This window comes from Passer montanus, unplaced genomic scaffold, assembly GCF_014805655.1.
Source record: "Passer montanus isolate IOZ18808 unplaced genomic scaffold, ASM1480565v1 scaffold7, whole genome shotgun sequence".
Lineage (NCBI taxonomy): Eukaryota > Metazoa > Chordata > Aves > Passeriformes > Passeridae > Passer > Passer montanus.
In genome coordinates, this window is record NW_024372147.1 from 13,930,118 (window position 1) to 13,942,644 (window position 12,527).

The 12,527-nt window shown below is 38.1% G+C and overlaps 1 protein-coding gene across 2 annotated transcripts in view; it reads right to left on the reverse strand.

Annotated features, from left to right (window-relative positions):
- Positions 1-12,527, reverse strand: part of DOCK8 (dedicator of cytokinesis 8) — a 90,561-nt gene that overhangs the window by 47,191 nt on the left and 30,843 nt on the right. For both annotated transcript variants that reach the window (XM_039729927.1, XM_039729928.1), the window contains 8 exons: positions 12,243-12,328; positions 11,002-11,068; positions 10,617-10,766; positions 9,904-9,984; positions 8,852-9,011; positions 8,125-8,264; positions 7,797-7,890; positions 6,395-6,557 (listed from right to left, as the gene is read on the reverse strand). In XM_039729927.1, coding sequence (XP_039585861.1) covers positions 6,395-6,557; positions 7,797-7,890; positions 8,125-8,264; positions 8,852-9,011; positions 9,904-9,984; positions 10,617-10,766; positions 11,002-11,068; positions 12,243-12,328 — 941 coding nt within the window. The remainder of the gene's footprint in view (positions 1-6,394; positions 6,558-7,796; positions 7,891-8,124; positions 8,265-8,851; positions 9,012-9,903; positions 9,985-10,616; positions 10,767-11,001; positions 11,069-12,242; positions 12,329-12,527) is intronic.

Consider the following 12,527-nt stretch of genomic DNA (forward strand, 5'->3'; position numbering starts at 1 on the left):
TTATGAGGAGTACTCATGAACTTTCATGATTTCGTTTTGTCCGTGGCAGTCAGAAGCTGCACACAGAAATCCACTCTCCTTATCACAGATATCTCCTCAGTACCACTGTCAGCTGAAAAAGTCAAGCAGCCTTGGACAATATTGTCATTAAGTCAGACAGTCCATCTTCCATTTACTGTATCCCAAGCCCAGGAAAACTGTGGTTTATTCTTCTGATTTCTGTGCGTCGCAACATGACAGTACCATTCAATTCCATAGTCCAAGCTACTCTTTTCAACAAACATGTGCTACATGGCACATGGCATGCCTTAGTAAAAAAAGGCTTTTAACTTGCCTGTTCCTTCATTCAGAATGGTACTTCTGCTGTCACAGTAGTGTACTCTCTTCCTTACTAACTTACGTGCAAGTTTTGCTTTGCCAAATTCTCTCCAGATGATGTTAAGGAAAGCCAAGTGAAAGAGCGAAATATATTGGTAACCTCTGCTGAATTATACTTGGAGACTGACATATTAAATGAAGTATATTGTCAATACTACATCTGCCAGAAATGAAGAAATACATGTAGGGAAAGCTGAATAATACGGCCATTGCTTCATTAATCTGCAGCCTGGGACAAGATGTCACAAATCTATATAATGTACATGAGCACTGGATTTTACTTTTAGAAGTGACTTGAGATGAAAGATATGTAAAAACACAGAGAGCTCTCTCCTGACTACACAACCGAGGAAGTATTATTCCAGCAAGTACTGGATTGAAAAGCTAAAGCTTGTGCTATTTATGCTGAAGCAGTTTTAGGGATCTCGCTTACATGTGTCTTAAACCCATCAGCAATGAGGAAGAACAGAGGAAAATGCTGACTCTGGATGTCCTGCAGAAATGAAAGGGATGGCTGATGTCTAAAGCAGGAAGGTGAGAAAATGATGAAAAAATGTTCCCTCACACAGGTATGAATTGTAAACCCACTGCTGACCACTGCCTTAGTGCTACTGCACTCACTACAAAAGCCAGAGGGGAAGCAAAGACAAGGAGCATTTTTACATGGTAGTTAGCAGGGGCATTGGGGCAGCAAATGTCTTTTAAATAATAGGACAAATAGGATGCACATAAGGATGTGCTGGGCTCCAGAAGGCAGTGCATCTTCCCCAAGGTTCTGAACTGAGCAGAACTATTATACCAACACATAGCAAATACTTCTGGTCAGTATGATCAAATTTCTCCCCTCACTCTCCCTTCAGAAAGTGCAGGACTCTACCTCCAGATACAGTCAGATGTGCTTAAAAAACAGAAGAGCTATTCAAGGGACAGCATGAGTCTACAAAAGCCATGGCAGAGCACCTAGTGTCACTGAGAATATAGTCCCAAAGACCAGCAGAGCCCTGGGTGAGGCACAGATGCCAACAGCTTCTGTGGGTCAGAGAATGACCCAGAAGAGTGATAAGAGGCTATTTTGGAATCAGTTACCTGCTGGGAAAGCTAAGGGTCACCTTTGTCTGGCACAGGACACCATGTGGCAATTCTCATACAAATTTGCTGACCTTCCTACATTTTCATGGGGCTTAGCAGTGATTTAATCACTTGCCATGGGCAAAGCAACACAGACCTGTCCTCTGCCAAAATAAAATCTGTTCAGAGTTTCAAGTCTGTGACCATTCTTATTTAGTGTTTGTACATACTGCTTGTGCATATGTGCACATAAAAGAATCCTTCTCTTTGCTAGATTACACCTCATGTGAGGTGCCAACAAGTGCATCTCAAACTTCATATGAATATTAGGCATCTTTACTGATGACTACGATGAAAATTCCATACAGAGCAAAACTCAACATATGTGCAAGCAGTCCCTACTGATACAAACCAGGAATGTTCTGTAGGTGAGAAGTGATGGATGAGTTAACATTGACATTTAAACACTGACATTTAATATTGACATGTGTCTGTGGTACTGGACACAAAAGCTGATGCACCTATTAGTTACAATTTTCAATATTTGTTGTTTCTTTCACAATTTTGGTGAGGAGTCTTCAGGAAAAAAATGGTTAAAAAATTAAAAAACACCTCACAAGTTCTTAACCAAACATGGAAACCCATTCTAGTCAGTCATTGACTAGGAAAATAGCACACTTCAATGTGAGGATGTGTATGGGTCATGAATTCCATATTTTAGGATGGGTAATTTGGAAAACAATTTGAATGATTTTTCCCATGTTGCTAAAATTTTGAATCATCTGAAGAGTTGGTGGACAGATGTAAAAGGGCCCTTAGAAGACTCACATGTAGCAGACATGCTCTCTCTGGATTCCACGGGCAGAGAGGCAGAGAGGAGTAAATAATACTGTGAGAGCAATAACAGGAGTGAGACACCGTTATTCATCAATAAACTTTCCTCACCCCAAAATAGTCAAGGATGGGGTAGAATGATTACCACCAAAGCACAGGCCTCCAGCCCACACTGCAGACTACAGCAAGTCTGAGAAAATTGCTAAATGGTTTGCAAGTAAATGAAATGAAACCAAAAAGAAAAGGGTTTTTTTCCTCTTCCTTCAAAAATCCCCTAAGCGTTAGGTACTACCCCTACCACAGACAGGACTTCCTGTGCCTGGTTAAGCTGAGTTACTGCTGAAGTGATGTGACAAATCCCTCTTCCTCAGCACCAACATTTCATAGTGGCAGTAAACAGCATCATTTTCATTTATATTTAATGAGAAAATAAAATGACAAACAAACTTTAAATTATATGATTTTTCCTATTAAAAATAGAGGGGTATGAAAGAAATAAATCTTTGAATGTTTTGACAATTTCAGGGAAATATTTTTATTAAAGAAATGTAAGTACACAACAAAAAGAAGTGCTCAATTTCACAGTGCACAAAGAAAGTGGGCTGGCTGATCTCACTGACATAAATCAGAAATAGCATCATTTAAAATAATGGCATTACACCAGTAAAAAAAAGAGCTCACAAGACCTGAGTTCAAAGACTATAACAGAAGGCTCCACTTTTCCTTTCACAAAGGAAAAATCTATTTAAGAAAAACCAAACCAAACAAAAAAAAACCCCAAAACCCCGTGAAAAACAAACAAACAAACAAAAAAAAATCCCAAACAAAAAATACTCCAAACAAACAAAAACCAAAAAACCAAACCAAAACAATAAACCCAACAATTCCTATTTAACAAAAACCAAACCAAACCAACAAACAAACAAAAAAAAATCCCAAACAAAAAATACTCCAAACAAACAAAAACCAAAAAACCAAACCAAAACAATAAACCTAACAATTCATTCCTCTGAAATACCTTTGACAACCTCTCCCCCCAGTGTCTACATGTATAGCACTGGTGAAAACAAAATTATTTGCAGACTTTTATCCAAAAATTAGAAAACATTAAATCACCTTTAAGGCCTTCGCAAGCCATGACTCACATCTATGGCTAAATGCTGTCAAATTGCTTAAGTAAGACAGGTTGATTCTACTTTTGAGATTAGAAGAAAGAAAATAAAATAACATGAAACACTTTGTATTTGGCTCTATTACAAATTCAGAGTTACTTCTCATGGGTTAGTTTAATCTGAGACTCAAAATGGTATTCACCATGTGGAAAACTAAGCAGCGAGAATTACATGACAGTTAAATTAAGCAAGAGTCATAGAGCTCCATGAAGGAATCTGGACAGGCTGGATCCATGGGCCAAGGCCAGTGGTGTGAGGTTCAACAAGGCCAGTGCTGGGTCCTGCCCTGGGGTCACAGCAACCCCAGGCAGTGCCACAGGCTGGGGCAGAGTGGCTGCAAAGCTGCCACAGGAAAAGGAGCTGGGGGTGCTGCTGACAGCAGCTGAACATGAGCCAGCAGGGCCCAGGTGGCCAAGAAGGCCAATGGCATCCTGGCCTGGACCAGCAATGGTGTGGCCAGCAGGAGCAGGGCAGGGATTGTCCCCTGTACTCAGCACTGGGGAGGCTGCACCTTGAATCCTGTGTGCATTTCTGAGCCCCTGACTCCAAGAAGAATACGGAAATCCTGGAGCATGTCCAGAGAAGGGCAGTGGAGCTGGGGAAGCGTCTGCAGCACAAGTCCTGTGACGAGCAGCTGAGAGTGCTGGGAGGGTCTAACCTGGAGAAAAGGAGACTTGGGGGCTTTAAATTGGATATTAAGATATATTTCTTCACCAAAAGGGCTGTAAAGCATTGGCAGGCTATGCAGGGAAGTTGTGAAGTCACAGGTAGATGTGTTGCTTAAGGGATATGGTTTAGTGGTGGACTTGGCAGTGCCAGGTTACAGTTGGACTTGGTGTTCATTGGACTACATCACCTATGCATACCAGCCATGTCATTACTATTGATTCACTAATTAATGTAAAGATTAGTGAAGGCAGCTATTCTTTATAGATGTTGTCTTCATTATTACAAGTTAGGCTCAGCAAATCCTACTTTGTCTTGTTGCCATGACTTTTACTTAGAGTGGAAATCAAAATGGAGATTTAAAAGAAAAGGTTAAGCATGTAATGTGTGAACTCTTGCTGAAAGAGTGTGACTGTTGAGTGATAGTAAGCATTTCCTCTAATGTGGATTTATGTATTCAATACAGACACCCTGGCAATGGAAAGATAGTGTGGAGACACCCAAATTTGCTTTAGGAGAAGCACAAATTAATTTTCAGCATGTTGGCTTTGATATTCATTATGTCTGGCTGCAAAGTGAGAACCTGATGAGAACTAAAGGAAGAATACTCTGTGCAGACTCAACTGTTGTTACAGCTCAGAAACACAGTAGTTAATAATGGTTTTTGTCAAAAGCAGACCTTTAGGCACTGCGAGACTGAACATTGGAATTGACACTTACTGGGGCCAGATAACAAGAAGGAAAGTTAAAATTCTGTCTTATTTTTTCTTTAAACTAAAAAAAGGCTTCTTTGCTTACATTCATTAAGATTTCCACTTTCAATTCTACAAAAACTCCTTTCCCTATAGAAATGTCTGCATTAAAGTTCCACCACAATCCAATTCTATCTTTGATACACAGAGAAGACAGAAGTACCATAACTCTCTGCATTTTGGTGTACTGGTGCTGTGAGCTGCCCTTGGGAGATTGAATACCAGTGAATTGTGACAGAGCCCAGGAGTAACTCCTTCAAAACTTCTAATGAGGCTATAGCCAAACTGGCTTGCTTATTTCCTGCTGACACCACACTGCAAGTTGTTATTGTAAGATAAGATTTGCCAGTTCCTATTTTTGCTTTCCTTTAAAGCTGAGACACAAATCCAGGTGTCACTAACAGCCAAAGAGATCTCTAGTTTATTGTGAAAGTTTGGATCATCTCCCTGGAATAAATTAGCTTGCCATGGTGCAGTTCTGAGTTGTGCAGAACCACAAGTCTTGTCCTTCTCTCCTCTGGGTTGGGTCAGGTGAGCAGCTGGGGGAGCTGGCTCTTTGCTAATTTCCATTGCAAGAAATGAGTAAGCTTTTACATCACTTTATTCTGTGCCTTCACTCTGTGATTCCGTATTGGTAGTCACATTTTTGCCACTAATTCAATACAGTATCTAGCTACTGTTTTAGGGATCAGAAATCCCCCTTAGAACAGCATCATCTATTATTATTGTTAGAATAACAATATTGACTAATGCAATGGTCTGATGAAAGTAATTATTTCAAGTTATTTCTGTATCTATAATACTGCAATATGCCCCATCAGAATTACTGTTAGCTATTACTATAACATCACTCACTAGCAATGGAATACTACACAAACATCTTGAAACATATTCTTCTGCTGTGAATTTCCTATAGGGTACTCAGATGTTCCAGATTATTAAGAAATAAACTATTACAATTGCTCACTTGCATGCTACGGAATACTGTGATCACCTTGAAACAATCATAACAGAACAGAATTAAAGAAATTAAATTACATAGTGTAGAGTGCTCATTCATAGCTTAAAAGTTCATAGGGTGACACATTATTTCCTCAGATACTCAGATGACTCAAATTAACAATAGAAACAACTGATCATAAAAATTTACCAGAAGTGTTAAATTTATAATAAAATCTACTGGAAAAAAAAGTCTAAAACCAAACAAACACAAAGGAGCATGGATAGCTAGGTAGCTAGCTAGATAGATAAATAGATAGATAGATAGATGCCAAATCAATGACAATTGTTTAAGAAGTTTTTTTAAATGTTATAGAAAATTTTTCTGAAGATAACACAATTAGGTTAGTAAAAACACATTATATCTTGCAGGTATTTTATCTTGTAATGGCTAGGAAGATTGAATCATCAGCCCAAGACATTGTTTTTAGCCTTTTAAAAAAATACTTTTCGTTTCTATTTCTGAAAAAAGAAATCTGAATAACATTTTTCAAATAAATGTTAAAAATATATGTTATTTCTTACCTGTAAATAGTGTGGGGTACATACACTTCTCTAATTGGGAATTCCAAAATCTCTTTGTGAGGGCGATTACGGTTTTCTGAAAGTGGCTTCACTGGGAGTAGTTCTGGTGTCAAACAATAACCAATGTTTTCTGGAGCTGGGGAAATCTCCACTTTAAGTGTTCCTTTAAAATAAAATCACAAAATCTTAACAAAAATATAAAAAATGATCAGTCTATAATAAAGGAAAAATCAAAACAATATGTAAGGTTACATAGCAACAGTGCAGAAAAAGGAACTGGTTCTTGGGCTACATGAGAAGGAAGTCATAGGTAGAGAAAGATAGAGAGAAAGTAGCCTACACACATCCCTCCACAATCAGGGCAACACATAGCTCCTTAAGTCTACCCTGTTCTCTTTCAAAGAAAATAGAAAGAAAGAAGGAATATTACATGGTGGCTGATGTTCTAGTGTCTTTCACACACAAGTAATATAACATTTGTCTGGGAAACAAAGAAAAGCTGTGTTTCTAGTACAGTTCTCTCTTACTCCCCCTCGCCTCAGATTCTGCTCTGATTAATCTCTGACAAAGTAGGCAGCACCCACCAGGAAAGCTAGGCTTTCTGTGGTGAGCGGTTAATACTGATAGCATTTACCCCACTATAAACAGACTTTCAATTTAAATTCTCTACTGTGGTAAGTTAAAACCGTTTGTGGAGCTCAGACTTGTCATTTCCGGCAATCAACTAAAAAGAAAAAACAGCTTTGCCCTCAGTTCATATTTTTTGACGTTCCTCCACAATGCAGAAGAGGTTGAACTGTAATTTACTTGAAAAGAAAAATTAAGCTGGTCAGGTGTTTGACAGTAGCTAAACACTGCCTGTACTTCTCTACTTTGTGAACTAATGCTGACTCCAATATCAAGCTAAGATGAAATGTGTACACATTTTAATCCCCCTCTATAAAATATGAACTTTTTCAAAGCATTGCAGGGAAGTAGCAAGGATCCTAGAAATTTGCTTTAAAGAACTGTCTTCAAACAGTTTGAATAATAACCAAAGATATCCAGTAGGTACACTGTAAATCAGGGAGAAAAACAAGTAATTAAAAATATCAAGCTAAAACTCCATACTCAAAAAATTCAAATTCTGTGTTCAGGTAGACACCAGAAAGCCATTAAGTTCCACAATGTCTCATATTATAGGTTTTAAACCCAAGTAAAATAGGTTTGGGTTTGGAATTTACAGAACAGTTTAAAATTCAAATTCTGTGTTCAGGTAGACAGAAGAAAGCCAGGAAGTTCCACAATGGCTCATATTATAGGCTTTAAACCCAAGTAAAATAGGTTTTGGGTTTGGAATTTACAGAACAGTTTAGAGGGAGAAAAATACATATAACAATTCCATCCAAAATGAGTTACGTACCTGGTAAAGTCTTAATTCGTCTTTGCAAGGAAGATGATCTTTTGAAATCAGCTAAAAATTTAAACAAATCTTCATCACTGAGCCTGTCTCCTTCCTACCAAGAGAAAGACAAAAATCAGTACCTTTGTAACAATATTTCATAACATGGACAGAAGGTTCAGGAGTGAACCATGTCCTTCAGGCCTTCAAAGCAAGTGGGTTACTATTTACCTGATTGCAGTTGTCCTCTGTCCCCACACAAATATAAGTGGTAGCTTTTCCCAACACAATTCATATTACATAGATAAAATAATGTGTTATGAAATCAGAACTAAAGAGAATCCAGTACCTGTTTAAAGAAGGTGTTAATGGACAGAGGCATTGTTTTGAAGTTTGATGTTGGACAGTTATCCTCTGAGTTGAAAGTTCTCTCAGAAAGCCTTCTTGCCTGCAGCAGTGTTGCCTTCTTGTCACTACTGGAACCTTTCCCTTCAAAAGAAAATTAAATGTATCATCACCTTGTTTTTTGCTTTTTGCTGCAGTACAAAGATTCTCAGAATACACTAGAAAACCACAGAAAAATCTCTCCACCATCAGAGGACAGAGCACCTAAAACATTCTGCTTCTTTTATTTCAGACTATGCAAAATAGTGGAATACTAGGACACACCTATTGAAGTGACATTATTTGTGCTGCAGAGCAAAAGTTTATTTAAATTTTGTAGTTCAAGGGTTGTAAAGCATATTGAACAATGGTCCTGCCTACCAAACTGATATGTTTGGTATCTTGATTGCTCCGTATTGCATGGGCAAAGGAAATTTTATTTCTACAAAGCCAATGTTCAATGAAAATTGGGCCTAAATCATGAAAGAATATTTAGCAGACATAAAAATAAATATGCAAAGAAAAGACAGTGAGCACAATTAATTTGTAAGTGTCTGCAGGACTGAAAAGGAAAGCTGAGAAGACATGAGTTTGAATCTGTGATTCACTTTTGATGCCAGAGTGAATAACATTGTTTCCTATGCCCAGTCCTACTGAAGAGTTATTTTGCCTTAGAAAAGTTAGACAAGTACCATTTAAACCTTCAGCTTCTTGTATTTCTCGTTCAAGTGTTGAAAGGTTGAAGAAACTAGCTAGGTTTATGGGAATCCAGGCAAATGGCATTCTGTATTTCCCCAACCTCTGACAAAAGGATTCAGCTTGTGCTTTCAGTTTTTCAATCTTTTCTTTTGTCTGAAACAAAGAAAATATCAGCTGTTTCAAAAGCAATCAGTTATTGTAATGCTACCGTAGACAAAAATGTAAGTTACATATTTACAGTTCAGTAAATAATTTGCATTGATATCTCACATTTTCTTGCTACATCACAGACAGAACTGCAGCTGTTTTGATTTGTACATTCACTTCAATTTCTTTTCAATGAGTTCATTTGTATTATAGAAATGTAGAAAGCCAGTCTTTTTGTAGTAATATTCAAATCCAGAATGAACAATCACCATGAAACATTAGCAGGTTCTAGTTCTTTCATCAGATACAGAAAACAAATTCTATTGAGAGCAATATGCTAAAGGTGAGACATGTGGAAGCCTAGCAAACATGATCAGTCTGTTCCACGGAGGTAAATGACCGTGAATTCCTTGAACAGAACTTGCGTTATCTATGGACAGCAGTACTGAATAGGACAGCTGCACACTGCAACAGGCTGTCTGCCCATCCAAATCAATAGCATGTCTCTGAGGTACAAGCATTTCTGCTAATTCTATGTTTCAGTCATTTCCTTTGCTCGCCCCTGTCTGCTTCATGACTATGTGTCAGTATTGATTTCCAAAGGGGTCAGTAACAAAGATGCACCTTGCCTTCTCCCGATTTCTTTCTGTCAGCCACAGACACCAAACTGCTTGCACCATGGATGATCTAACCATCTTTTCCTCCAGTGTTTTTGGTATTTCATCCTATTTCAAACGGTCTGTTCCTTCTCTGTTGTTTTTGTTTGTTTGTTTGTTTGTTTGTTTTAGCGTGCACTTTTTTAGGGTCTGTTCCTTCTCTGTTGTTTTTTTTGTTTGTTTGTTTGTTTGTTTTAGCGTGCACTTTTTTATCTAAATATTCTTTACAGTTATTTACTTACCTTGCCACCATCACTTTCTTTAAGAACCATATAGGGTTCTGCACAGTCTCCGATTTCTCCTTGCTGAAGCACTTTTTCTATCTACGAAAAGCAATACAACAAGATGATTAAAGAAAAAATGTCATCCAAATAGTAACATGTTGTTTCTCTAGCAATTTGAAAGAGCTTGCCTAGATATATAACTGTATATAACTTCTTAAAACTGTCTTTATGGAGTAACTGATACTAAACCTTCTAGTTTTCCATCTGTTAGAAAGTAGAAAATATATACGTGACAACACAGTCAATCACTTACTACTGCATTTTCACTGAAATCGGAAAATTAACACATTCCAAATAATGTGGGTTCAGGCTAACTCAGTCTCAGTATTAAGCAAACAAAATTATGCAAAGTGCATTAAACCAATGCCAAAAAACAACCACAGAATGTAAATAAAGTTTTTGAAAGTGCCTTATTTCACTATATATTTTGATTTCCCTTAAGCAGAGATAGGAAATTCTACATACTTAGTAGAACTGGTACATGGGATAGTAATATTACTTCATAGCTTGAGAATGAGATACATCACTGGACACCTGCTCACATACTACTACTAAAAACTATCATAGTTCATCTCATCTAGACAAAAGCCATGTTTGTCAGTTCTGTGAAGTCAGACAACAGCAATAGCTGGGAACAGGCAGAATGGTGTCAAAGTAGTCCAGTAACATACCTTTATTACCAGGTATATATCTGGTGAGGGATAAGTGACAGAAAATACTGCTGCTCTTGCCTGAGTAGACAAGTCAATGGAGGGTGTATGAGAACGCAAGAGTCCTCTCAATGAATCAGAATTGAGGTCACAATGAAAATTTTCCGAGATCTTGAAAAGAAAAAAGGGGTTAAAATACGTTGTAAAGCAAAAATGCTTGAAATTTTATTTTAAAACAAGTTGAAAGTTGTAACTACAACTATAAAATAAACAATTGCAAGCATGTGACTGACTGGATCAGAGTACATGTGTAAAAAAGTAGCAAGTTTTTTGAAAGTTTTCTGAAGTTACTGCTCTGAAGATAAAACCCAGGCAAAGTGTACAAAAGTATTGTATATACGCTTACCTTTTTTCTTTCCTTTATGTCATAGAGAGCTATGCATGCAAACAAAGGTTCTATCTCTATTTCAAACCTGTTAGGAAAAGACACACAAGACACTGATTGATACTGCCATCTGTATGGCTGTGCATAATAAAAAAAATGGAAGAGTTATATTTTGACTGGCACTTTCATTTAAATGCAGAGAAATACTTAGCTCCAGATCTCAGCTCTCTCAAAGTCTTGAGGACTTTTTTTATTAATACATTATATTAGATGATTTTGAGAGGAAAAGAAGGGTAGCAGATTGCATGCAATGTATTTTCTAAATTTAACAGGAAGATGGTCTCAGAGATCAGTCAAAATTATTGTACTTTTTTTTTTTTTTTTTTCCCCTGTTTATGAAGTTGTGCTGACTTTGGCTAGGCAAGAATTAATTTTCTTCAGAGTGGGCCTAGGGTTTTGGATTCAGCACCCTAGGGGCTAGGGTGCTGAACACAGGGTTGATAACATAAAGATGTTTCTGCTGTTGCTGAGCAGGGCTTGCTCAAAACTAAGGCCTTTTCTGCTTTTGGTACTCCTCCAGCTGATGAGGAGACTGTGCTGTCTGGGAGACTGGGAGGAGACACAGATAGGACAGGTGACCCCAAATAACCAAAGGGATATTCCAGATCATGTGGCACCATGCTCGGAATTCAAATGGGGGGTAAAAGGATCAAGGGGGCGGAATCTGGGCTGATGATGTTTGTCTTCCCAAGTCACATTATGTGTGGACTTGCTCTCCTGGAGATGGATGAACACCTGCCTGCCATTGGGAACCTGTGAGTTACTGCCTTGTTGTCCTTTGTTTGTCTGTGTGCCACTTGCTTTCCCTATTAAAATGCCTGTGTCTCAACCCATGACTTAGTCTTCTGATTTAGTCTCCTGATTCTCTCCCTTATCCTGTGGTGGAGGAGTGAGCAAATGGCTGTGTGGGGCTTGGATGCTGGTTAGGGTTAAACCACAATGAAAGTCCAACATAGGACACCAATCACCTTCTTTTTTTTTTTTTAAATATATCATCTGGGTTCACTCCCAACTCCCTATCAACCTGGCGTGTTAAAGACTTCCGTAGAGATAGATAGAAAAAATTCTCTGCCACACGAAGAAAGAGCACTTGAGCATTGAATGCTGTTGTAGGGGACAGCTGCAGTGGTGCAACAAGGTGTGCAGTTGCATACTGTTGTGAGCTCAGAAATGGTGAGCAATGCTTGTGAAGGATTACTTACTTCAGAGTGTGCAGCTTCACCAAAATCCTATTGCCCAGATGTTCCTTTGGGCGATCTGGCACTGGCCGTATCTCCACTGCATCTTCCTATCATTAAACAGTCATACTCAATTAAAACAACTGTAAATTTACACATTTGCATAAAACATTTACATGACACTTCTACAGACTAGCATCTTCCCCCCCTCAGTGGCCAGTTAATGCCTCCAGAGATAAAAGAAAATATATTTACTATTTCTGAATATTTACATTCCTGACCCCTAACTGGCATTTACACCAAATATTT